At 44.6% G+C, this 27832-nt stretch overlaps 1 protein-coding gene across 4 annotated transcripts in view; it reads left to right on the top strand.

The window, feature by feature from the left end:
- Positions 1-27832, top strand: part of Astn2 (astrotactin 2) — an 848095-nt gene that overhangs the window by 94211 nt on the left and 726052 nt on the right. For all 4 annotated transcript variants that reach the window (XM_046451532.2, XM_046451529.2, XM_046451531.2 and 1 more), the window contains exon 2: positions 23771-23958. In XM_046451532.2, coding sequence (XP_046307488.1) covers positions 23771-23958 — 188 coding nt within the window. The remainder of the gene's footprint in view (positions 1-23770; positions 23959-27832) is intronic.

Raw genomic sequence — 27832 nt, 5'->3', positions numbered from 1 at the left:
ATAGTTAATTGCATGGGCTGGAGAGCTCAGTCTAAGGTGTGCACAGTTCTATCATTTGTCAAATCTTTGAGCATTTCAGCTTTTTTTTTTTTAACTCAATCCAGATGTTTTAGTTAGCTTTTTTGCTGCTCTGACTAAAAGACCCAACTGGCACAACTATAGAGTAGAAAAAGTCTATTTGGGGGCTCACGGTTTCAGAGGTCTCAATCCACAGACAGCAGGCTCCATTCCTCAGGGTTCAAGGTGAGGCTGCATCTCTTGATGGAAGAGTGTGGAAGAGAGAAGCAGCTCACATGATGGTAAGAAAGCAGAGAGAGAGGTCTCCACTTGCCAGGTACAAATATATACCACAAAGCCACACCCTCAATCCCTACCTCCTTCAACCACACACTAGTACTTCAGTTACCAGTTAATCCCTATCAGGGGATTAATTCACTGGGTTGAGACTCTCACAACCCAATTGTTTCTCCTCTGAACCATCTTGTATTGTCTCACATGTGAGCTTTTGTGGGACACCTCACATCCCAACCATAACACCAGAAGATGGGGTTGATGTGAATATTTACCTCTTGGTGTTGTTGTGAAGGCCCATAAGATTGCTCCTTGCATTACTTGGAAGAGCATCCATTGCTTGTCATGACTGCCATCTGCCACATTGTGTAATCAGGACATCCTGGACCTTCAAGCCTGGAGGCTTACTCTCTGAAGTTCTTCTAGGTCCAAGTAGTGGACTTCCTTTTAGTAGTAGGCTTTCTTTTCATTGCCTAGTAAGGATCACTCCCACTTTAAGAAAACCTCCAGGCCAAGATGAAGCTAAGGAGATAGAGTGGGGAGAGGTACCGGCCGTGCTCCTCACTCCATGAGGTGCTGAACTTAAACAAATGATACTTAGCATCATTAAAAGTTTTGCCCCCCCCCAAAAAAAAAAAAAACAAAAACAAATGTGCAATGGTTTGAAGAAAGGGAGAGGAAATGAACATTTTCTGAAAACTATGGCAGATTGTACACAAATCACAGCAGCCCCGCCTAAGATGTACCATTATTCCCTTTTTATAGATGTGGAAACTGAGCCTTGGGGACTTGAAGTGATCTGTCTAAGCTCACACGTCTAGCGAGGTCCAGCTGGGGGTCGTAATCCAGGCTGGCTCCAGAGCCCTACACTCTTCATCTGCCCATCAGCAGCACAGGCTGGTGATCAGGCTTGGCTGGTAAAGAAATATGTCCTCATGGTCTTGACAGCTTATCGAAGTTCCCAGACAATGCCTCAGGGTTGTTATTCTTAAGGGAAACTGGGAAATAGGCAGCACAGTTTCACTGCTGCTGATTTATGTAAGGAGTTTTTAAACATTACTGTCTTCATCCCTGGAAGTAAGAGAAAAGGGAAGAACATGACCTTGTATAACGTTTGAATGTTCTAAAGACATTTTGGAGGACTTGAGGTCACTTAGCTAGGTGAGATTGCCTGTGGTTCCACTAAGGCTGGACCTCCAAGTCCAAGGGATTTGGATGGAAGACATTGAGGTGGATTGGAATAAGGATTGAAAAAGTGTCATGAATGTGTTTTGAAGGAGCTAGTCATTAAGTAGCATTACTTGGATGAGATGTGAGTGGATAGATACATTAAGAAAACCTAGGTGGCAAAGAAGGCAGTCACTATGCTTGACTTAGATTTTGTAAATTGGTCGGCTTTACTTAGATCTTGGCAAAACGAGATCTGAAATGGGTTCGGGGAGTTGGAAGTGCTGCTCCCTGTTTGGCTACTTATACCCTGACACTGTGAACCCTGAATCTTCAAAGCAGATACAGACCCTGAGTCTCCTGGGATGCTATTTGTTCAGAATGAACTAGATTCCCATCTGCATATCACTGCATTTAAATGTCCAGGGTGGGGACCAGTAGGTTAACTCTGTGTGTGTCTACCTGTGAGTGAAACAGACATGTTGTTAGCAGTGTTTTATGAAAACAATCAAATCCAAAGCCCCGGTAACCACAGATGTCTCTGTCCTTTTCAGCGAGGTGTCCTTGGGGATTGGAGCCTTAGAGAGTCTAGCAGTGCATTAGAAATCTGTTAAATGCCTCTGTCTGTCAGCAAGGGAAGCGATACACAGTGCTTTTGTTTTGTTTATGAAAAGGAGGGTATGGGGGGGAAGAGAGGGGCAGGAAGAGAGCTTAGGAAGCAGGGACCAAAGTGTCAGAGCACAAAAAAAGATTCAGAAAAAAAAAATGTAGAAGGCTGAAGATGCAGAGGTCTTGTTGGGTTTTGTTGTCAAGGCCTTCTCCCTCCTGTGCCAACTTGCCTTTAGACAATGGAGTCCTGCTCCTCCATGCAACTCGATCCCTTTGCTCTGAGCCATCTATTTACAGGAGGATTGTGTGTTTCATCCTGAGTTCATCCTAAGTGTCCAACACCTGTTGGGACTGGGTAGCGTTCAAGGATCCTGGCTTAGAGAAGTTTGGTGTCTTCATTCAGTCACCAAAAGACAGTGGCCCCCAACTATGAATCAGTGACACCCAGTGACTTGCATATCCTCAACATTTGCCCAGAAAGCATGTCCCATCTCCACCTGGCAAGCACCTCTCCCTTCTTCCTGGCCCCACACAGACATGATCTGTTCTGGGGACTTCCCTGGTTACCTCTTAAAGCAGCATGACGGGTCTGCTTCCGAGTGCTCCCTGTCTGTTAAGCGTAGGCTTCAGGAGCTGCCCTTCCTGTGCTGTATTATAGTGCATTTGGTGACCTGAATGTCTACTTGGCTACCCTAAGGCCTCGTAGAGGAAGGCAGGGACCTTTTCTGACTCCTCCCTGACTCTTGCCCTGCACAGACTGCTTTGGAGGTCAAGCTCAGTAAATATGAGAAAATCCAAAGTGAAGAGCCAGGTCAGAGCCAAAGCCCAGGTTTCCATTTTCCTGAGAATCTGTCATAACCACTCACTTGTCCTCTCCAAGGCTCTTTTCATCCAAACATAGCACAGGGGACACAGTGGGGTGAGGTTGAGCTTGCCACCTGTGTCAGGTGAGAACACCCTGTGTGCTCTGAGTGACGCTTCTAAATATGGGTTCTGGCTTCATTTCCTTTGTCCAGCGTTAGGCGGGAGAGGGGAAGGGATATAAGAAAATAAACCATGTTGATAAACAAACCGGTGCCAGCAGCCTCTCGAGTTTGCAAACTTTCATCTGGCAGTCAGACGTTGCCGAGACAGGCAGAGGCCACGTGGCCTCGCTACTGTTCCCGTTGGTTTTTTTTACAGTTTCTACTGGCATCTTAAGTGGATTCAACACATTTCAAAAGTGGAAAAGCCTTCAACTTGTGATCCCTTCATTTTAGAAGTAAGGAAAACCAAAGCCCAGGGTGGTGAATGAGCTTGTTCCATGTCACAGAACAGAAGTGAATGGCAGGACTGATGTGGACCCCTGGACCCTGAGTCCTTGTCCCTTGTGATTAACACAAGGGATGAACAAAAAGGGGACTTATGAATCGAGACTAGACTGGCAAGTCCCAAACCTCCAGGGTCATACTTACCATTGTGACCATAGCTGTGCTTTCTTTTTCTTTGCTTTAATTTTTTTCTCCTTTTTTTCCCCTAAAATAGTATATGTATTATAAATGAAAATTCGAATATCATAATGACACATGGAAAACCAACATTGCTTACTAAACTGAGAAGGCCACTTTAAAAATAAGTACTGTGAAAGCAAAACAGTACCATTCCATCCCAGCCTGCTGAGGCTAACAGCCCCCCTGGGATTTGCGCCCCAGGCCTGCTTTCTGGGGATTGGTAAAGACATTGCAGCACCTCAAAGGCACTTCCTCCTCCTGGCTAACAAAAGGGCTGAAAGAAAGGGGAGAGCATGTGACTTTCTCATTTTGTGATTCTCTATTTATTATTTTGATGAAAATGGCCTCATTGTACTCATTCTCTCTGCATTTCTGCATTTTCCCACACTTTGGGGGAAAAAAATGCCTTTATATAGTAGCAGCAAGGGCTTTTCTCACCACCTTAGTAATAGCTGATGTGTATCAAATTGTGTACGATGGGATTAATGTGCTACCTAGGACCCCTCCTTTTACACAGGGTCAGCTGGATGTAAAGACAGAGGGATGGTAACTGCCCCCACAGCTTTTTAGGGACTAACTAGTGGAGCTGGGGTAGACCTTGGTGATGTGGCTCCTGACCTCCACCTTAGCTGTGCTTTCTGGTCATAATGGGGTGAACTCTCAGGCCCTTTGGAATTATTCTCTCAAGTCAGGCTAAGAAAAGCTTCAGCAGAGATATGAGTGTCCTGAAAAGAACATTTGTTCACTTAATAAATTCATGAGCCCTTATTATTTTATCAGGCATTGTTCTTGGCTCTAGGGGACCCAGCAGTTAACAAAATGGGCAAAACACCTGCTTCTGTGGGGCTTATGACCTACAGTCTGTGTGTGGGGCAGGGTCATTAAAAATAACAATGATTGTTTTAGTCAGTTTTTTTTTTTTTTTCTGTCACTAAAAGACCGGACAAGAACAATCTTAGAGGAGGAAACATTTATCCGGGGGTTCATGGTTTCAGAGATGTCAGTCCATAGACAGCTGGCTCCATTCCTCAGGGCTTGAGGTGAAGCCGAATATCATGGTGGAAGAGTATAGGGGAGGGAAACGGCTCACATGAGGATTAGAAAGCAGAGAGAGAGAATCCACTCCACAGATACAAAATATATACCCTGAAGCCACACCCCCAATGACCTACTTCCTCCAGCCACACCTCACCTGCCTTTAGTTACCACTCAGTTAATCCTGTCAAGGGATTAATTCACTGATTGGGTTAAGAGTCTCATAACCTCACCATTTCTCCTCTGAACCTTTTTGCATTGTCTCACACACAAGCTTTTGGGGAACACCTCACATCCAAAGCACAACAACGAATAAATCAACAAATAATGATATCTATTAGGAGAATAGGTGGCAGACCTTCTGATTTCTTTTTCTGAACTTGTTCTTATGCACTGAGTGATTTTGAGCTTATCTCTCTCCCTCCACTTCTGCTTCTGTAAAACAAAGGTGTGCATGAGATGCCCAAGGCTGAGACTGAGATTCTGTGTGGGGCTGTGCTCCCCCGTCTTGCTGCAAAGGTCAGAAAGAAAGTAGATGACAATAAATACCCTGAGCTTTCAGTTTGGGCTGTGTTCCAGGAGCCAGAATGACTGGCATCTGCCTCTTGTGGGAAACTGGGCTCTGGAAATCATTCCTGACTGGTCATGAGCAGGGTCTGCCGGAGATGATTTCATTAGGAGGATAAATTTAGAAATCAATTATAGGCATTCTGTTGTCTTCCTCATGTCTTCTCGTAAAGCAGCTATTTTCTTTCTTTCTTCTTCCTTTTTTTTTGTAAGTCTACCATTCATTGAGGACTTGTATTTATGCCTGATGCTGTCTTAAGTACTTCACATGCATTATCTCAATTAAGCTTGAGCAGCCCTGTCTTAAATTGGGCTCTCCAGAAGCAGAGCCTGGGAGGAGGAGATGAGTGCAAATAATTATCTGAGAGGTGATCCTAGAAAACCCATGTGGAGACAGGCAGGCAGGGAGGAGAGCCAGTGAAGGGTGTATAATGAACAGGGGACTGCAATGGACAATGAGGACTTCACAGTATACAACATGCCAGGGTTATCACAAACTGGGGCTCTGATCCTCCTCCTCCCATCTGTCATGGACCAAAAAGTACTCCTGGTTAGAAGGGGGTAAGTAGAGGGCATTAGAGTTTCCTGTTATTTCTGGCCTGCCCTTCATGAAGGCTGGGATATCCTTTGGGCAGAGACTATAGGTGCTTGCAGGAGAAAACTCTACTGGCCTGGACAGTCATCCCTCAGAATCCATGGGTTCCAAGACCCCCTGTGACGCCAATATCTGTAGCTGTTCTCATCCCTTATATAAAATGGCATAGTATTTGCTTATAACTTAGTCCATCATCATCAATATTTTAAATCATCTCTAGATTACTTTTAATACCCAAACAATGAAAATGTCCTGTACTGCTTAGGGAATAATGGCAAGGAAAAAAAAATCATGTACAATTTTCCCCACTGGCTAAGTCTTGATGGAGAACCTATGGATATGAAGGGCCAGCTGTACTAGAAGGACAAGTGCCAAGGAAGAGGTGGCAAGGTCAAGACTGTATTGGCTACACACCTCATCAAGTCGCACCCTCACTAACCATATTTCAAAGCTGAAGGAGCTGAGGCTCAGGAAGGGAAAGTGTCTAACTGTGCAAATTGCAGGGCCTGGTACAGAATGAAAATGTGGGGCCACTTGTCAACAACTTCAAGATGGCAATAGAGGAGTCATAAACTAAGTGTGCGGCCTTTCTGAACACTGGCTCCTGGGTATCTCTTAAGTCATGTGCCCAGGAAGTCAGCAGAAGTCTTACCTGGAACGTAAAGTGGCACTTCTGGGTCCCCCATTGGCCTGACAGCCACACTTGTCTCCCACACTTTTACTCTTAGTTCTTCCACTGCTGTTCAGAGTGGAATGGATAATGTGGGAAAGGAGACTGGATTTCCTTTGAGAGGGCTGCCCACTTAGGCAAATTCCTTCCCCTCCCCAGGCCTCAGTTGGCTCACAGGTAGAATGACTTTGCTGATCCTGAAGCTCTAGAGATGGACAGATCGCCCTCTCTTCAGCACTTGAGGACCTCAGAGGCATCTGCCTTTCTGCCTTCTGGATTAGCAACCTCAGGGTGAGGATTTCTCGATCTCAAAATTGCTTGGTTAGCTACAAAGCACATTCTAAAAAGTGGGTTGATCTCAGGGTCAGAAGGCTGGAGGAGTCATTGACCAAGCCACCACCACTTCCAATCAGTTTTGCTATCTCTAGATGATCTCTCAGGGTCCATCCATCTCTGGAGTCTTAACACTAAGTGACCAGTCTCATGGGAATCAGTTAAAGCAGATAGCAAATGTGGCATTATCAGGAAGGGTAGTAAGAGGACTGTCGTTAGCCAGAGAAACAGGAGGAAGGCTCAGGAGGTCTGAATGCTGACCCCTGAGCCAAGTATGTATATGAATATATAATGGGCAAATATAGGTCATTGTGAAGATCCTATGAAAAATAAACATAAAAGTCTTGGATAATTGATGCTCATTGTTGTGATCAGACTTATGGCAAGGGACAGGGCATGTTGGAGGTCTTTTTTTTTTTCCTCTCCTTCACTTATTTGGAAAACATATTAGTTTAAATTTTGTCATGCTTTAAACACACCATAAGATAGGCATTGGGGGAAAAAAGGTATTTAAAAAAAAATACAAGCATTGGCCCCAACAGTCTAGGTGAATGCAAATCCTGCCCTGTTTCCACAGCACTGCCAGCATCTCCTACAATGAAGAGCTAAGTGCATATTGTTAGAAAAAAAGAAAGATGCACTATACTTCTCTTGAAACTCTCTTCTCACTTCTTTGGCCCATTTTCCTTTCCTCCTTTTGTTCCCTGAAGTATCTGTCCTTCTTATCTCCTCATCCAGTTCCGCATGTCCTCATAGGCTGGGGAAACGCCTCTGAAGTGCACTGGTGCTCATCTAGAAGCTAAACTCCTGAAAATGCACTTGAAACAGGAGGATTCCAGAGTCCAGGCAGGAACACGTGACTGGTCAGCCTCCTGCCAGATTCAGATGAGTACTGAAGGTGCTTTGAGGCAAGCAGACCTGAGTTTGGATCTCCACTCCTGCTCCCTTCTAATACAGTCAGTGCCTTAGACTAATGTCTTCACCCTGGGAATCTCAGTTCCTTTTCTGTAAAATGGGCTTGCCTGTGGCTTTCTTGAAAGTGTTCTGATGATGCAATGGATTCCATTATGCTGGGCGTAATGCCTGACCTTGGAAGGGTGTGAGGAGAACCAGTGCATTATGTCCACTCTGGTTTTTCATGATCTGACATCCAGGACACTGGCTCTGGCTTCCTGCTTAGTATGTGGAACCCAGAGCCCCATGGGAATGTCTCTGGACTGCCTGGGGCTTGGCATCAGCGGGCCTTTTTCTGCCTCATGTCAGTCTGTCTCTTTCAAGGACATCAGGCCGAGGGGATGAAATAGCAAATCAGTGGAATTTTTTTTTCCCATAACAAAATCAGAAAGGATTAAGTGGATGGACAGCTGGGGAACAGGGCTGTTCTGCTCTTCTTTGCTCCACGATGGCCTGTCAGTCATACTAGAAAAGAAGAAATAGGCTTTCAGGAAACTGCAGGAGAGGATTTGGACTTTCTCCTTGAGTGCAAAACAAGGCCTCCAGGGGAAGAGATCCAGAGATAGTCCAGGGGCTCAGAAGGACATTCCCCAATGCCAGTTATGTGCCTGCTTATTTGAGGACACAAATGAGAACTTGGGTATGTCCTTAGGTTAAATGTCCCCATAGCAGTATGTATGTGAATGCCTGAGTACCCATGTGTATATCTGCCCATGAATGTGGCTGTATGCAGACATATGAAATAAGCCAGTGAGGCTGGATAACAGAATAGGTATGAGGCTGAACTAACTGCACATACTATGTGAGAGTGTAGGTGGGAGGGTTCCACAGGTTCTTCAGGTTGCTGTGTTGTTGGTGTTCATGCATGTGCAAATCTACCTGTGGATACCTGTTCAGGTGTGTCAGGTGATGATGCCAGAAAAAGGAGAGAGCAGTTTTGCACAGTGTATATGTGAAAAACTTCAGATGCTGTATCATTGGTGTCTGTTTTCATATTTGAACACATCAACTTGTGTGTGTGTGTGCCTGTGTGTGAGAAAACAGCCATATGTGTGAGCACCCTGATGATCATCTTTAAGGAGACTGAAAGCTTTTCTGGCAGTGGAGAGATGTAAAGATTCATGAAAAAACATGCATCCATGAGAACAGACTTATAAATGTGTGTACTTACCTGATTGAGCAACTTTGAAGATATTTTTAGGTTGTGCAGACATGACTTCTGGTGTACCTGTTACTCACCAGGCCTGATTGCCCTTTTATTTATTTATTTATTATTATTTTTGGTACCATGAATTGAACCCAGGGGCTCTTAAACACTGAGACACATCCCCACCCCTTTTTATACTTTATTTTGAGACAGGGTCTCACTAAGTTGCTGAGGTTGGCTTTGAACATGCAAACCTCCTGCCTCAGCCTCCTGAGCTTCTAGGATTACAGGTGTGTACCACTGTACCCAGCCCCTTTTATTCTTTGTAGAGATGATTTATCAAACTTGGCTTTCACTGTCAACACCAGTAAACAGCTCTATGATAATGACACCTGCCCATTGCAAGGGCATTCCTCCCAGCTTCTGGCAGGATGGTTCCTTCTAATGTATTCACTGTGGACAGGAAATGGTATGATGGTCATGGTGGCAGGAAATATACCACCATATAAGTGGTCGTTAAAGAGAAATTTGCTGAAAAGATAAAATGGCTATAATGGAATAGATGTAATGAATGGAAGGGACATTGAGGGCATGAGCCCTTCTTCTCCCAGTTGTCATTCTTAGAAAAATGGTACAGCTGAGATGCATGTATGGAGATTCATCATGTAAACTAAATCAGGTGACAGACTTCACTCTGTTCTCTGATTGCATAACACAGACTCTATAAAGACGGAGAATGAGATCAAAGCACCCTTCCCGCTACCAGTCTTTTCTAGTAAATATTCTAAACAGCCTCAGAAGATATTACAACTGCTTCCATTTTATAGGTGAGAAAAGTGAGGTTCATGGGGGAAGGTCTCTTTCTCAGCTGACACCTCAAGTCAGTGGCAGAGCAAGGAGGCTACTCAGAATCTAGCAGGTTGAATGCAGAGTCTGTCCTTGAAGTCAAGAGCCTGGAGTCTCACCAGCCCAGCTCTTGATTGGCTCTGTAATCTGGGACAAGCCCCCTTTCCTCTGTATGGTTCAATCTTCTTGATTCTAAGTGAGAAATGGAGACTCAAGGAAACGATATGTGAAAGCTGCCAGCAAAGGATCTGGGGCAGTGAAGTGCTTCTAGAAATGTTTACTGAGCTGACACAAGTTTGGAGTTTCCATGGTTCTGGAAGTAGAAGAACAAAGTGCGTGGGGCCAGTGGAGATGTGACAACTCAGACTCACGATTCCTAATTGGACACCCTGAGATCATTCCAGATTGTAACCATAGTTCTCCAAAGAGGACGTTCAACAGATGTGATTCTCTTTCTCCAGGAACTTACAATCAAAGACAAGCCTGGGTGCTTCTGAGCTAGTGATCCCAAACGTCTCTATTAACTGGAGCAAAAGCAATTTATTTGTGTAGCACTGAAGTTCGTGGTGGTTCGAGCAGCATTAACTGCTGCAGACCTGACTGAGCACAGACTAGTGCCCATCCTTGTGTTGACACATACCTCAACGCTAGGTACTTGTGAATTGATTGTTACCTGTAACTGATGGCAATGTTGGGAGAATGGAAGAGAAGATGTACACATAGCTGGGAACCCTTTAAGCATTAAACCAGTACCAGGCATTCTGTTATTTTTAGATTAAGTGGCTACATCATGCCAGACACTATTCTAGGCACTGATTACAAAGTTGAGACACCAGTTCCTGATTTCCTGGCTCACACTCTAGTAATTATATTATTTTCCTGAGTTTACATAATGAAAGTGGGGCTTTGAGATGTTAAGTGGAAGGTTTCTCAAATAAAACAAGGGACAGAGGTGACCACATAGGTGGTTCCTTCTGAGACTAAGCTCTGGCCCTTCACTGGACTGGGGAACATGAGTATTCAAAATCCAGAGGGACTTTCAGCCTTTCCTGTTGAACCACTTGGATTCCATTTTCTAGACATCTTCCATCAGGTTGACTGATATTAATCGTAACCTCCACTTTTGCACAGAGAATATTGTATTTAATGCTCTTTTTCATGAATTTCTTCCTTTACTTCCTAGAGAAGGACTCAGGGGAGGGATCAGTCCCCCTTTCTGGAAGAGGAGAAGACCCAGAGCCAGAGATAGAAATGTCCCACCTAAGGTTACAGAGTGAAGACAAGAATGGAATTTGATTTCTCCCCTTGCTACCCCGGTAAAATGGAAACAATATTCCATGACGTCACCAGGGGAGAGGCATCTGGCATTTAGACTGAATAAAGAGGTGGCCCAGCAAGGTCCCAGGACTCCTGGTGCCTGGGGCCCTGGAGAAGGGCATGATTTGTCAAGAACAGGCACTCTCTCCTGGTCAGGAGGGGTGGTGAACCATTGGAAGTATTTTTTCCTCCCCTTCTGATGCGGTGAGAAATTCCAGAAGGTAGATCCCCGTTCCCTCCACCCCACCCTCAGCCTGGCATCTTCTAATCGGCCCTTCCCTGCCACAGGGCACCATCTGTGGCCAACCTAAATTGGACTGAATGGTGTGGAATTGCAAGTCAAAAGGGTCCTGTAATCATTCCGCTGACGCCCGGGGCTCTGTGCTCCAGCGCCGCTGTTATAAATAAGGGTAATGGAGTAGCGGCTGAATTACAATCAAGGCTGCTATGAACACACCGAACAGGCACAGAGCTTATTTAAGGAATATAGAGGCAGATTATTCTCCCGAAGCAGTGCGGTTGGAGCCAATCAATAACCACTCAGTCCCTCAAATCAGGGCCACGGAGACTTTGATTAGGAGGAGGAGGGGCTGAGGGAAATATGGTAGGATCGTGCTTGGGGAGATCTTCAATATCTGTTTGTTCTGTGCTGCACAGGCCCAGTGAGCACTGACTCTGAGCTGGGTGTGGGGCAGAGGCAGGCAAGCAGGGTGATGAGGCCTTTAGTTTGAAGGAGCTCGGAGATTTGGGGAGCAGAAGGTAGGTGGGGTGTGAAATAAGTAAAGCAATGATTCCCAGGTAGTGCGATAAGCAGAGCAGCGGAAAGAAGTGGGGCAGGGACACCAGACCCAGCCTTGAGGAGGGCAGCAGCTCACAAAGCAGGAGACAGCAGTTAGCTATTGCTAACATAAACCCCAGACTTAGTGGCTTAAGGCAATTGTTTTTGCTCATATTTAATAAGGGCTGGTGGCTTAGGCTGGGTTTTACTGGACGGTTCTTCTAATGGTCTGATTTTTGTGGGCTCTGTCCTATGTCTGCAATCCGCTGGCATGTACTCTGGAAGCTGAAGACCCTCGATGCATGTGCTCATAGATCTGGTGGTTAGCAGCAGGCTTTGTCTGGGGCAATATGTAAATGGGTGACTTTTTTTTCACTCTTTAGTGGCTCCTTCACAGGACAGTTGTGGCACTCCCAAGAGTGGGGAAGCCCTAATATGCAACTGATTTTTCAAGTCTCTGGATGTCACCCTAGGTATTGCCCCACTGGTCAAAAAAAAAAAAAAAAAAGTCATGCAGCCAGCTCTGAGTCAAGGGGAGGAGAAACAAACTCACATATCAATGGAGCATCTGCAATGTCACGTGACACTGGTTTTTAGGTAAGGGTAGAAGAGTCATTGACTATTCATATCATCTACTTACAGCAGCGTTCAGAGGATTAGGATTCAGAGGCAGGCAGGCAAAAAAAAAAAAAAAAATAGTGAGAGCAACAGTGAAGTAGACCACGCAGGAGCACCTACTGGTCATGGTTGGCTGTGGCCCAGGCCATTTGATCCAGACAATGCTGCTTCGATAGATGCCATGCCAAGCTGTACCTTAGTGGTGGCATGAACACAGGGGCAGATAGAGCCGTACATTCTTAGGCTGAGGAATTCTTACCTGGTGCTTCCTACTTCTGAGTCTCAGTCTGTTTCTCCTGCCCTCTCTATCTCAGTATTTCAATCCTGGGTCTCACCTTGCTGCCCCCTCTTTACTTGGGCTCCTGTTTTAATCTTCTATCAGTCCATATTCATCAATCTCCTGCTGTTGCAGAAAGTGCTGAGCTACTGAGGGGAAGACAGGAGATAAGAGTGATTCCTGACCCCAAATAATTGTATCATCTAGCAAAGCCAATGAGAATGGGGGAGGGGGGTGAGTGAGGCTAGTGACTGGGAAGGAAGTAGACACCTGCCAGGGAGTTTTGGCCTCAGAGGAGGGAGAGGGCCTTTTGGGCTGCATTCTTCAGAGAGGCCACTTTAACTGAGTTTGAAGGATGGGTATCATCCATGAAGGCAAAAGAGGAAATCAGGGTATTCCAGGCAGATGGCACAGTATGAAAAAAGACTGGGTGGCAGGGGTGCTCCTTGGGGCCAGTGGATGGTGGCGTGGCTTTCGTTAGGCATTGGGTTTAGGCCAGACTCTGACACCAGGGTGGAATCATCCCAGGAAGTCCAGCCTCTCCCTCCACTCTGCAGCCAGCTGGTGGAGTGGGCATCGGGTCTGATCACTGTCTTGCTCTCTGTTTGGGTACTGGTTTCTCCAAGGCTCATTTTTCCTCCCTTACTTCTGACTGCACGGTGCTGCGCTCCCCTGACTCATCACACTTTATTACCTGTCACGTCTGAATCCACACATGTGGCATGCAGAAGCGGAGCCCCCTGGGTTGGGGATTGACAAGTCAGACTCAGTAAGGAGACAAAGGAGGCTTCTAGGCAGCATGTTCAGGAAAGACCGAGAAACCTGGCATTATGAGAGAATTTTATCATACCTCCACCCCCATGCTGCTTAAGTTACTTTTAGGAGTCAAGGACCTTCTGCCTCTGTTCTCTGCTCTGTCCCTTGGGAATCTTTGTCTCTTACACTGTGACAAGAAAAGCCCTGAATTATACGGCTATGTGACTTAAGGCAATTTGTGTACCTCTCTGGTCCTTATTTTCCCAATCAAGAAAACAAGCATGTGAGATTGCTGCTATCCAACACTTTACACGCTATTTCTGTTGTGCTTCTCCATGATTCCAGGTCATTGCTATAGAAAGGACTGAAAAGGGATAGAGTCCAAGTGGTCCAAGTGGAATAGGCTCAGAGGCTGTTTGCGAATGAAGTGGGAAGTTATCTCCATGCCCGCTGCCTCCTTTCTCTTCATATTTAGTACTGTCACATACACCCCCATTGCTCTCAAAACAACCTCAGTCTTCTTTGCTTGACAGTGGTGAGATGGAAGAGTGATGAGAAGATCGACAGCTGACGGGGAGTATCCATATGCTGAATGCTGTTCTAGGCTCCTTCAAATTCTCACGACATTCATAAGAGATTGGTTTTGTGATTCCCATTTTTCCATATGAGTCAAGGGAAGCTCTGAGAGAGGTAAACTTGACTTGTTAAAGGTCAACCCAGAAAATGTAGAAAGGATCAAAAATATCTTAAGCTCTCTCTCGTTGTAGGACAGAATGTAACCTGTACCTCTTTCTCAGATGTTTGCATCTTAAAAACAGAGGAAGCAATACATAACCCCAGTGAGTGGCTTTATAATACCAAAATGTATAAACAGAACCTGGGAGCAAAGCAGAAGGGTGACTGTCTTGGTGGTTATTGTATCACACCTCCAGGGTGAATATAAACCCTCAATCTCTTTATTCAAACATACAAGCTCCAGTTCTCATCTCAGGGAGGTCAGCAAAGAGCATGCTGAATTTGGAATCAGGAAATCAGGTCTTGAATTCATGTTCTGCTACTCACTAGGTGGGAGACTTTGGCAAGTTGAGTTATTTTCCACTGAAAAATTGATATTCTAATATCTACCTGGCCTATGTGGGTTTCCCATGAAGATCAAATAAGAAAATGAATAAACGTCCCTAGCTCAACGCCTAAGGGAGTATTGGCAAATGAAGGGGGGGGGGAGAAAAATTCATTGTTGAGAGAGAGAGAGAGAAAGAGAGAGAGAGAGAGAATGAATAGCAAACACATGAAGAAAATAAGAGAATATAAGGAAGTTAAATGACAAAGAAAGACCCAGTGTAAGAATCAAAAAAATTTCAGCAAGGGGGAGGGAATGGTTCTGGAGACTATAGCTAGGAGTAATGAGAATCAATTCCATCAACCCTCCATCTATTTCCAAATCTAATCTGAAACGATATGCTTTTCTCCTTTGCCGATATCTCTTCATTCTTCTCTTCCCCTCCCTTATTTAACTGGGTATAACTGTATTATTTATCTCCACTGAATGGCTTAGGAAAACAATTTTGTATAAAACATACAGTTCCCAAAGGAGGTGGAAATGGGCAGATTGGAGGCTCAGGCAGAGATAAGCGCTGAGAGCTGGGGTGGGAGGGGGGTTCTGAGGTCCTCCTGGGATATCCTTCTCCAGCTACTGCTTCAGGGCCTTGGCTGTGACACAGCCCTCACCACCTCTTCACCTTCTATCCTGCCGGGCCACCTCCTAAGCCAGCACACCATTGCCATCATCCTGCAGGCATTTCACCTTCCTGACATCAGGAACTCTTATAATTATGAAATATCCACAATGGACAATACCTCCCTGCTCTTTCCAAAGCCCTAATCCATGAGAAGCATTGGGTGACCTCACACATACTCCCAGAATAGTTCGTGCATCCTCTTGTGTGGCCACTACCACACAATGGTCACCTTTGTTGATCACACTTTTTTGTTTTGCTCTCCTTAACTGTGATTTTCTTGAAGACAACAAACTTGGGAAACGTGCATTGCATGTTGCATTTATTAAACAAATGTTTACTGTACACCTACTACATGAGAAGTACTGAGGACACCAATGACCGAGACAGACATAGCCCTTTGCTCTGAATGAATGATTAAATAGGCAGATGAACAAGCAAACTGAAAGAAGCAAGGGGACGTGCTGCTGTAGACCAGATCACAAAGTCTGGGAGGGCAGCAACCAAGCAGATCTCTTCATCTAGTCGATCCTCAGGGCCTAGCACTGTGTCTGCCACATTTTAGACAGTGCATCAGTAATTTGTGAGAAATATATTTTGAAGCTGCGGATAATGACTGCATTTGCTTTCTGGACTAACTGTAGAACCTTGCAGATTTGCAAGCACGTTGCTATGTATGGCCTTACTTTTTCCCAATTCTACATTAGATGTGATGTAAGTAGGACAGATTGTGACCCTCGTTTTACAATAAAGAGAATTATGGAGGCTCTGTGATTTGTCCTCAATCAGTTGGTATAAAGGGAGCACACAAGTCTGCATTTCTGACTCAAAATGCAGTCTTCTTTTCACTAACTCAAGCTCTCTGAGGAGGTCAGAACAATTGGGATACATTCACCATCCATCTGCCCATTAACTCTTCTACCCTGTCATTTTTATTTATGACATATAAACAGCTTCATTAACCTCTGAACCAGGGTTTGGTCTGATTGCACCAAGGAACTCCAAGTGGGACCTGGCACTTTCTGTCCTACTAGAAGATAGTCCATGGGCAAGACTTGAAAGACCCCTTTCCTTTCTTTGGGGACTTGATATGCAAGCCTCTGTCTGCTTGCTCCACAGTGACGCACCTCTATGGTTCCTGCTGCCTTCTCCCCACTGTAGCCCTTTGCACATGTGCAACCCTCTTGCCTCATTGCATTCACACCATTGCTGCACCTGAAGGGCCTTCTGTCTCATAGATATTTGTTGAACTCTGCCCCTCTTTCAAGACTCCTCCATGACGGAAAAAGTCATCTCCTCTCCTCTAAGCTTCTTACTTCAATTTAAAGCTATTTATAGCATGCCTTTGCTCAGCCTCTTGGACTGAGCTCCTGAGGACAGAGCCCTTCAATGCCACATCTCAGAAAATGTTTGACTAACTGGACTTTTAAAGGGAGTGTAATATTTGCATAGGTTACAGAGATAATTTATATTCAATATAGAAAATACAAAGAAAAATGAATCACCACATCATTAAAATCACCTCTGATCCTATCATTTAAAAAGTACCATTCTTGATGTTCTGGTATATTCTTTCCAGCTGTCTATACACATACTTTAAAAAAATCCTAAGATTGCCTATTTTCTATATAAACTTCTTCCCTCTCACTCCATGACAATGTAAGCTCTTTGAAAGTTAAAATTATCCTTCTCTTCATTTGCATTCTCCAAGGTGCCTAAACTTGAGCCAGATGCTAGATACATTTCTATGGAGTTGCTATATGGGAATCACGCCACCACTGATGTCCTGAGTTGCCATCTCTTCTCTCTTTCCTCTGTGAATACCCATCAGAATTCAGATATGGAGACAGCTCAGTTCAATTTGCAAAACATTTATGGAGCCTCTACTCTGTGTTCAGCCACTGTGCCAGGCACCACACTGCACAAACCACTCGGACATATTCCTGCACCAGCATCCAATGAGAGAGGTTAGCTGTGTAATGAGATCATTTATTATCTATCAAAATGGTGAAACAGCATACCATGACTGCACATATGAAGTAATACATAACAAATGTATCTGGGTAGTGCTTTTAACTATCCAGAACATGCCAAGAGCTAATTTGTTTATATTATCTCATCGGATTCTAAAAGCAAGTCCAACATCAGGCACTGTTATTATCCTCATTTGGAAGATGGGGGAAACTGAGGCACAAAGAAGTTAAGATCTTGTCCAGAGACACAATAGATTGAACCAAGGGGAGCTGGGATCCAAATTCAAACAGTTGGTCTCCAGAGCACATGCTGTTTTTCAGCAAGAGGTATTTCCTCCTTTTGGAAGCAAAGAGGAGTGCTTAGCTCATAGGGATCATGGAAGGCTTCCAGAGCAGGGCACAGGGTTGAGTGGGGAGAGCTTTTAGAGACTCAGAAAAAGCATCTTCAAAGACAGTGAATTAGGAAATAGCAGAGTACAGATGGTCTCTGATTTTCAGTGGTTTGACTTAGGATTTTTCAACTTTGTGATAGTGGGAAAGTGATATGCATTCTATAGCAACTGTCCTTTGAGTAACCACATGATCATTCTGCTTTTCACTTTTAATAATTATTTGATAAATTACATGAGCTGTTCAACAATTTATTACAAAATAGGCCTTGTGTTAGGGATTTTGCAGGACTGCAGGCTAATGTAAGTGTTCTGAGCATAGTTCAGGTAGGCTTGGCTGATTTATGGCAGTTGGCAGATTAGATGTGTTAAATTCACTTTGGACTGAAAATATGTTTAACTGTGTGTGTGTGTGTGTGTGTGTGTGTGTGTGTGTGTGTGTGTCACTGGGGATGGAACCCATGGCCTTATGCAGGTGAGGCAAGTGTTCTACCTTTGAGCTACACCCCCAGCCCTAATATGTTCATGGGTTTATAAGATGATGGGTTTGTAAGTTGAAACACATCTGCACGTGTGGTAGATTACAGTACTATCTAATGAGAATTAACATGTAAGTTCAAGGAAAAGAGTGAAAAGAGGTAAGAGTGGGGAACAATGCCTCCTGTGCCAGGTCACAAGGGACCTGCTATGCCAGGCTCATGAAATTAGATTTTATTCCAACCGACATTAGAAACCACAGAAGGATTTTTGAGCAAAAAAAAGTGACAAGGTCAGGGTTATTAGCTAGAAATTTCATCCTGGTGGACATTTAAGGATGGTAGGAGAAAAAAAGGAAGGTATTGGTAAAGGGCCTGCTGAATAGCCTCATTTTGCCCTTCGAGATCTGATTTACGCCCATGTCCACCCTGTTGTACACTCTGGAAGGCTGACCTGTCTGCTTCAATTAAGCACCCCTGGGAGTCCCACTAAGGTTGACTCCTGTGAGATGCCTGCAGGAAATTGGCAGTGGGAGAGGAGTGTGGCTGGGGCATTGGACAGCGCCTCCCTGCATTTGCAATGGCTGGGTTATTCCACCTTCCACCGAAGACTACAGGTGCCACCTGACAGCAACGTTGTAGCTCTTTCCTAAAGCTGTGGCACTTTTAGGGTTTAATCACCATCACTAACCCCCACAACCTTGTGATGATGCCTTACTGTGGCCAACCTTGGGTTGCTTCATGCCTTCAATTGGTCCTCTTGAACCGTGCTCAAGCCTTTGTCAGTGGTCCCTTCATTAAACACTTCTCAGTGACGTTATTGAATGTCTCTTTGCTTTTCAGATGAGTCCCCCAACTAGCACAGAATCATTTGCTATAGCCCACGAGATAAATGACAAAGGTTTGCATTAATTAACCATTGTAGAGAGCAGAAAGAGGGCATGTTTCTGCGATTATGTCCCATACCTTCTCAGCAGGTCCTGCTGCATGATGGTCACCCAGGAGTGCTGGAACAGCTAGTGGCAACGATGGTTGAAGTCACCGTCACTACCTTTCCCAACTCCACCTAGGCAGTGGGTTCTTCTATGCTGTCTTCTGTGATGTCTGCTTCCCCCCTCAAGGCAAAAACCATTTAAGAACTCATTGAAAGTTAGTTCTCTCTGAGTTTCTGCAAATAATTGGCTGGAGGGTCAGCTGGTACCGTGGAATCAGAAGGCCTGTTAGTTAGCCACTGGGGAGATGTTACCAAGATGGCTGGTGATCAGAAGAGCTGCTTATTTTCATAATGACCTTCAGGAATTAAATAAAAATACAATGAGTGCCATAGATTCGGAAGAATAAGCCAATTAAAAGCACAACATGCCTTCGGGAGTTTTCGTTTCTTTTCCAGGAGGCTGAAAGGCATCCGAGGCAGGATGGCAGTCTACCCAGAATCACTGATGAGGGCTGATCCTCTCTCTTGGCTTTTGCAGGATGGTTGAGGGGATTTGAGCCTGTTGAATATTTCAAGAGCTGCAGCCCATGGGGGGGAGAACAGAGAAAGGTGAAAAGGCAATCCCCGTGTTTCTTTATGATTCCAATATAAACCCGAGCTCCGCGGGGGGTGGGGGGGGGAGGCCAGCGCTGGAGTCAGCCTACCGCTGGAAGGCATGGCGCACCAATTCTCCCACTTTAATATCTGCTGTTTCATTTTATATTCATCATGTCAGCATAATCTGCCTTTATGGGAATCGTCTTGGTTCCCGACCAAATTCGTTTAGTCCCCCTTTTGCTTTAAGTTTGATTGTAATATGACTTGAAGACTTCAATGAAATGTTTATATGGAAGGACTAGGGGAAGAAAAAAGGAAAAATGCAATTGGAAAATCAATCAGCAGGGAATTTCAAGAGCTGGCTTTGGTCATGCTACTATTTCTTTGACCTGTTTTTAATGGACACAGGACTGGCTTTCTGATCAAGTGGACTCCACTGGTTCCCTGCTGCATGCTGAATAAAATACATACTCTAATTTAGCATTCAAAGCCCTTACTTCAGTGTGTGGACTACAATTCCAGCCCAACTTTCTGCTGCACCCTAAGGTGCGTGTGCAGCTTTATGCTCCTGAGATACCCAGCCAATCTCTATCTCCTTCTCTCCTCTGAGGAACACCAATCCTTTGCAATGCCCATGCATTATGTCTGGGGAGTAGTCCTTCATCTGCAAGCTAAGAGGGTCCCATCCTATCCTTGAATTTTCATCAGATCTTTCCTTATTCTTTGATTCTTTGATGATACTCAACTCTTTGTATTCTATTTTTATGACCACCTTATTATGGATAAGTGAAAGTATGTGTATGTGTATATACACATATGCACATATATTATAGCAATTCAGTCATTATTTATTGAGCACTTATTATGTGTCTAAGCACTTTTCAATGAGCTCTAGAAATGGAAGGAATTAAGACAAGCAAGTTCCCTGAACTTCTGGAGAGACAGTAAACAAATGTTCAAGTGAATACATAAAATAAATCTCTAATCATGATAAGTGCTGTAGACAGTTTTTTATAAAAGGAGTATAACAGAGATCAGATGAGCTCGGAGAGGACCACGATGGTCAGGCACAGACTTTCTGAGCAGTTGTCATTGGGACTGAGAGACAAGTGCTGAGAAGAAGCAGCTTGCGAGTTCTGAGAGGAGGGTTCCAGAAAGGTTGGACAAAAGGTTTGTGTGCCCTGACACAATAGGGAAGTGGTCTGTTTGAGGAACAGTTGTAAGATCTGCAGGGGTGCAGCAATGTGATAGAGGCTGCTGGAGGAGATAGGCCAGACTTGAAGAGGGTACATGTGTGTGGACAGCAGGCTGGGTAGAATTTCTATTGCTGAAGGACCATGAGCTCCCTGAAGGCAAGGGTAAGTTTCATCTAACTCCATACTCTGAGCTACTAAATGGCCTGGGATTGAGTCAGTTATGGAATGATTAACTAAATGCCTGAACAAATGAATGAATGGCCAAGGCCTCTGGTTTCCACTAAATCAGTTTTCTCTTTGAGTTTCTCCCTCCCACCCCAACAATGGTTTCTTTTCTTTGTAATAGAGCGAGTCCAGAGCCATTCTCTGTGATTCAATATTTACTGTGTTTCACACACTGTTATTATCATTTAACGTTTACTGTCTGCTGACTGTGCACTCATCGCTGTAGCAAACAAAGAGCTCAATCTAGTTTTGGTTCGTGGGCTAATTTAGTCAAGGAAAAGGAGACAATACAAGTACGACTGGCAGAGGAGAGATTGCGGTGACTGGAAACCCACGGGGTCTAGCTGAGCACAAATCCACCTTCCACCAGTCACGAACACCACCACCCTCTGTTTTCTATTCTGAATATGGAAACATGGGAATGGAAAGCTGCTTTTGCAGTGGGATTCAGGCACAGGAGAAAGGAGCTTGGATTTCCACCAGCCTTCCTGGTGGAAATATATATATATATATATAGCTTCCTTCTATAGGAAGCTCTGTCGGCCAGCTGTAGCCTGCCTTGGGGCTTTCTTTAGGTGTCATTCCAGGGACTGTTAGCACATTCAGTGCCTGTCCAGCCAGCAGCTGAACCCTCCTTCCTGAACTACTGAGTTTGACACCACTACTTCTAATAGCAACTGTCAGCACTGGTTCCCTGGACCTCTGCTTCTGGGCTTTGTGGCACTCTGAGAAAAATGAGTGAGGTGCTGAGCAAGGCCATTTGCCGTGTCTTCACCTTCCTGTGGCATAGCTGGTGGGCTGCCACAGAAGGTACTGCCCATGCCTTGGGCATTGAGGCTGGCAGGTGGGTGGTGGGGGAGCCTATCACCTCAGCCAGGGAGGGAGAGAAGGTGCTGGGGAAGGATCCAGCTGGTGTCCTCCACCTGGGCACCACAGTGAACTCAGCGCCCTTGTGAGGCTCATGGGACTAAGAGATGATGGATTTTTGTGATTATCTCCAGCCCTGTTTAATCCTTCAGGCACTAAGGGAATGCCAAGTATACGGGCTCTCGGCTGATAACTTCCCGTGTTCTGGCCATTTTGTCTTTCACTTGGAGTCAGATGGGAGGCCCGTGGAGGATTTCGAGTGGAGAGGTTAGTGGTACGAGATGACTTATGCTATGGCAAGATGCCCCTGGCTTCTGGTTGAGAACAGACAGAAGGGGCAAGCAGGGAAGGAAAGAGCCAAGATAGGAAGCCCTTTCAGGAAAGGAAGGGTGTCATCTTGGCCCAGGTGGCTGAAGCAGAGGAGCTAAGAAGGGTGGATGGATTTTGAAGGATTTCCTCTTGGGAGAGACGGCAAGCAGTCAAGAATGTCTCTAGTTTTTTTTTTTTTTTTTTCAGAGTAACGGAAGGGGGAATTAGATCCCGTTCCTATTAATAATAATGATGATGATGATAAATCGATAGCTAACTTAAAAATTCATAGCTAACTTTTTCTTAGCACTTATTAAGTGCCAGACATTCTTCCCCTAAGGGCCTTTTATTACAAACCTCAAGGAGTTAGTCTGTTGGGAATGGACCATACACAGACACTACAATAGACTTTGGTGAGTAGACATCGTCTCCTCATCTCTTCAAGGTGATTCTTTTCATTTCAATGTCACCATACATGATGAGATGATTAAGTAAGGAAAAGTTCTAACTTGTTCTGCCCAGCAGTCTTCGTTGAGTGTGTGTGTGTGTGTGTGTGTGTGTCTACTTGTCTACTGATGGAAGCTGTTAAGGCTCTTTGTCTCCCAGAGTAACTCTTGCTTGGTACAGACCTGGCATTTCTCCAAGAGCCCCACCACCCTTCCACTTTATTCACAAGATGCACAGATAGGCCTGCCCTTCTGGGACACTTCCATGGATGCATGCCTTTAGTAGAAGGCACTGGAACAAGGTCACATGATCCCAGTGCAATGGCTTTGTTGGTGCTTGTGCCATTCCCCTTCTTCCCTAATAAGAGACTGATGTTGGCATAACAGAATACTAATCAATACTATTCAAATGACAATTAAAAAAAATTTACAGAGGGGGAGAACAGTATAGAGATAAGAGTTAGGATTTCATGTCAGGAGACCTGATTTAACAATCTATTAGAAAGTTCTAACTTGTATTTATCAGACCTTGGTGTATGGCTTTTCAAGTGTTTTTAAGACACGGAACCTTTTGTGCCAACACTCCCTTGCTTGGGAGTGCAGTGTATACACTAAGAAAATGGAGCCACTTTCATCAGTGCAGAAGAAACAGGCTCAGAACAACTCACTGGCCAAGCTCCTTTCTAAGCAGGACGACCATGAGAGTTGGCTGCTCTCTTGGGTCTTTCCAGCTCTAAGCTTCTTCCACGAAACCTCCAGCTCAGCTTGTCAAGAATTTACATGTCAACTCTATTCCTCAGATCTCCTGCATTTCCTCCCAGCTGTATAGCCTCAGAAGAATGGGGCACTTTCACACTTTTGTATAGTTTCATTGTACTTTGAAATAAAAAGAATTACCTTTTCATTCATGGTGTCAAAAAAAATATTGCAACAGACATACGGGTCCAAATTCCTCTCTCTTACTTGGAACAGATCTTGGCCACTGTTTTGCCATCTATAAACAGAAGTGATGATCCCTGGCTCACAGATTCAATGTAAGGAAAGGCATTTTGGCATAAGTCAGTGGGTCCTGAGCTCCTGACTATGTTTGGCTCCTCCCCCATGAACCCCTACCCCAACAGCACCAAAGTCAGACGTGCAGCTCACCCTATGCCTTGGGTCTTGTCTTGCAGAGATGTCTGGTACGGCCGCGGACATCTCACTGGTGCACTGGAGACAGCAGTGGCTGGAGAATGGCACCTTGTACTTCCACGTCTCCATGAGCAGCTCTGGGCAGCTGGCCCGGGCCACTGCCCCCACGCTCCAGGAACCCTCGGAGATTGTCGAGGAGCAGATGCACATCCTCCATATTTCCGTCATGGTGAGTGAGCGGGGATGTGATGGGGGGTGGGGAAGGGACAGAAAAGAGAAGAGTCGCAGGGAGGCAGGAAAGTGTCAGCAGATGGAGGGAAAGAAGCGGCCAAGTGCAAGAGGTTAGGCTGATAAACAGCAGGGCAGATGGATTCTGTGGCATCACCTGGAATGATGCGTCCCCATCCGTCATCTTTCAGCTGTGACAAACTAACTGTGCTTCAGAGAAGAAAATAAAGGGTCTCCAACTCCTTGGCCTTTTGGCTGACATCTCTGCAAATAGCTGTTTAACATCTGTCACGTGCTTGGCCTGCTTTGCTGAGGGCTGAGGTTCAGTGCTCCAAAATGCAGTTGGCCTTTCCAAGAATGACTGAACAAACAAAATTGGAATAAAATCAGAACAGGCTGTGGTTCCCAAGTGCCCTGAGGTGTCAGGGGCTTTAAACTTCACAACTACACAGTGGCTCCTGGAGATGGGTTGTCTGTAGCCAGTGCAGCCCTCTTTAGAGGCCTCTCCATTAGCCTCATGATACAGTTGTGCATATGGCAGCAGAGGGGAAGGAGACTTACCCAAGGTGACATAGCGAGGGAGAGAGGGAGTCAGTTGCTCTTGAGCATTCAAACCCACTTGACTCTGGCTACAAAATCTGATGTCCCCACTCACCCTGGTTTCACTCAAGAATTTCTTTAGTGTTTACCACATGTCAAGTACTATAAGGGGGCACATTTATGGAGCCCATTTAGGGGCACAATGATCTCATTATACTTTGGCCAAAAACGCACGATGCCTGGCCTGTCACCTCCACAGTATAAATGAAGTTATGGGTGCAGAAAGCTCTGCTTCAGTTGGCTCATTCAAAAGGCTATTGGGGTGGAATCACTAAGTGGTAGTCTGAAAGATATGTATTACTGGCTTCTTTAAAAGAAAGCTGTAATTAATGGCTTGTGTAGTACATATAAAATAAGCAAATAATTACAATTTGCAGAAAGCACAAGGTCTTAAGAGCTCAGGATAAGATCTAACGATGGCAATACCTGCCGTCCCCCTCATGTTATAATCCTCAAAGCCACTCTTGCATTATTTTCTCCATTTCTCCTTTAGCATGGCTCCACCAGGGACATGAGGGTAGAACAATAGTATCCCCAACCTGTGTCTGAGAATTTGCAGCTCACAGGGATGAAGTGATTGGCCTAAGTACCGTCTCCCACCCCTTCAATTCTTCCTTGCACTCAAGAGTCTGTATTTATTGAGACTGTACCATGGTTCAGACTTTTAGTTTTGGTCTCTTTTACTTGTTTCTTTTTAACCAACACAGTTCATTAAGCATTCTGATTAGGACTGAAGTAGAACTTGGAAATTTTCTCTTTTTGGAAAAACATACACATACCCCAGCCAGATAGCAACGTTAATTTTGGACCTAACGCATGCTTATCACGTGGAAGAACAAATCAAGGCCTTTGTGTTATTCATGGAATGAGTGTGATAGACTTTTCCACATATATATTTAGCAAATGATGCAGCCACATGCCAAGACAAGTGGGTGCCTGTATGCTAACTTTGGGGTGCAAATTTGTAAACACCATCTCAGGGTATTTGCTGAGTTCCTTGGGGAGCACGGGACACTAACTGATGTTGAGGAAGGCTGAGGATTGTGGCTACTCTTCTTTTGACAGTGAGATGCAGTTTTGATTGATATTTATTAGACATTTTCTGGTTTTTGGCACAGCATTTGCTTACATACATTCTTCTCATAACCCAGAAGCTTATATCATATTATCTCAATTATAAATGAGTCATGAATGTCCATTTTCTGCCTTTAGGGCTTTAGTTTCACTAAGTCAGATTGTCTTCCCAGAATAGTGTTCAGTGAGTTCAGCTTGAAAAGGATAACGCACTATGACCTAGATGCCATCAAAATTCCCTGTAATCCAGGATTTGACTGGCAGAATAGGGAATATGGAAGTAGGTATATACCAGACCGTCCCCAGCCCCAGGCTATAATCCCTTAGTCCTTTCCATCATTTAGGGATCCATGCTCTGGCTCTCTTCTGCCCCCACTAGGGATAGTCACGTCCAGGACACACTGAATCCAAAGGTCTATTGAAGCAGGTATGTGGATGAAGACCAGCTGCTCAGAGGTAGGACCGGCCTCTGAGAATGCTTCCCACCCTGTAGAGGTAGAGAAATGGATGGTTATTATTGCAGACTCTGGAGTTTGTGAGCCTTAGCAGGAAGTGGTAATCTGCCACTCTCCTCTCTGGATCATCTTGCGCTAAGTATTGTCCATTGTTTCTGTCATCTGTAAGTTGAGGGTTGTATTAACTCCTAGGGTGTATACCAAGCCCTTGAATCAGAGAAGGTTAGCATGTGAGAACATTTGCTTCTATTAATAGGGGCATTTCAGGTGAAAAGTTTGATATTTTCTGATTTATTATACTCTTCCATTTTACAGAAGGCCAAACTAAGGTCCAGTACAGTTAAGGACTTTTCTGCAGTTCCTCAGTCAGTTAGCAGGGATTAAGAAATCACCAGGACTCCTTGTGGCTTGGACTCTGACCTTGTAGGTCTGGCCATAAACAATTCAGAGAGAATAGAGTGTTTGCTTTTTCCTCCCCCAGTAACCATTGAAAATGGCATTCAAGATGGCAGACTATGTCTTCTCCTTTCACAGAAGAGAAATACATCTTCCGGTTTCACAGGAGAGATATCTGAGACTCGGCAAATCGTTGACTCTCTATGAGTATGTGGCTAGCAAAAATGCGGTTCTGGGGCCAAGCTTTTATGATGCCAAACTCATATTAGGTGGCTATTGGATGAGCCGTTATTTTTCATTTTTGGTTAATATTGGAATTAGTACATGAGAAGACCCAAATATCTTATCATATCTTAAAGGAGTCTGGCTTCTCAGGTCTATGAGCTCTGTCTCCTTTTCTCAGCACAAACATTCTCTCTGCCCATGCAGGGAAATCAGATCCCACTCTGCCACTACAACATGCTATAATCCATGCGTGCCTAAGTGGAACCAGCATGCTCCTTAGGCTTATTAAGTCCTGAATTCAGTATCTCCCTGTCCTGGAGGGTTGTATCACCTGACTATTAACATCCCAAAGGGTGATGCAAGAAGGTGCTCAGTGAATCTAGGCCAAAAGAAGAGGGTAGACTGTCATCCCCCAGATTCCCCAGCCCAGCTACTCTGAGCAGTTGCATTTCCTCCTCAGCTGTTCAGGAAGCAGGATGTAGGGAAGAAAGCAAAGGTTTGGAATTTAGCTGAGCTGGCTCGGAACCCAGCTTCTCTTATTATCTGCTTCCTGTTGGTTGTTTTTTGAGTGAGTTCCTTAATATCTCTGAGTTCCCAGATCTGCAAACAAGATTAATCATACCAATCTCACAACCTTATTGGAATGAGTAGAATATATAGTAACTAGTAAACTATAGAATAAATAGTAACTAGTATCCATCAGCGCACGTAGTTGTTACTGAAGTCCTAGCATGAGGCCTGATTCCAAGGGTTCCAACCAACCAGGTCCAGCCACTCCAAATCCAAACAGAAAAAAGCAAAACAAACAAACAAACAACAACAACAACAAAACAGGAAAGAAAATATATTCAGTGTAGATATACTGGGAAGTAGTGGGTATGTTGGGGTTTTTTTTTTTTTTTTGAAACCCTGGAATCTGTCTTCCATGATGAAGCTTTTTAAATTCCCTTTTCTGCTTGTTACTGCTACCTTTTGTTTGGGTTTTGGGACCAGTGTCCAGCCCTTGTTTGTTGGAACACTAGAATCAGTCCTTGGGCGTAGGAATGCAGGAACAGTGAGTGTACCACAAATATGGCTATTAATATTACTTCTAAAGGACTCCAATCTAGGAGTAAGAAGACTTAA

This window comes from Marmota monax, unplaced genomic scaffold (genome assembly GCF_021218885.2).
Source record: "Marmota monax isolate L192 unplaced genomic scaffold, Marmota_monax_Labrador192_F-V1.1 WCK01_AAM20220418_F8-fsc00020, whole genome shotgun sequence".
NCBI lineage: Eukaryota > Metazoa > Chordata > Mammalia > Rodentia > Sciuridae > Marmota > Marmota monax.
The sequence above is the reverse complement of the archived record's forward strand: the minus strand, read 5'-3'. Positions and strand labels throughout refer to the sequence as shown.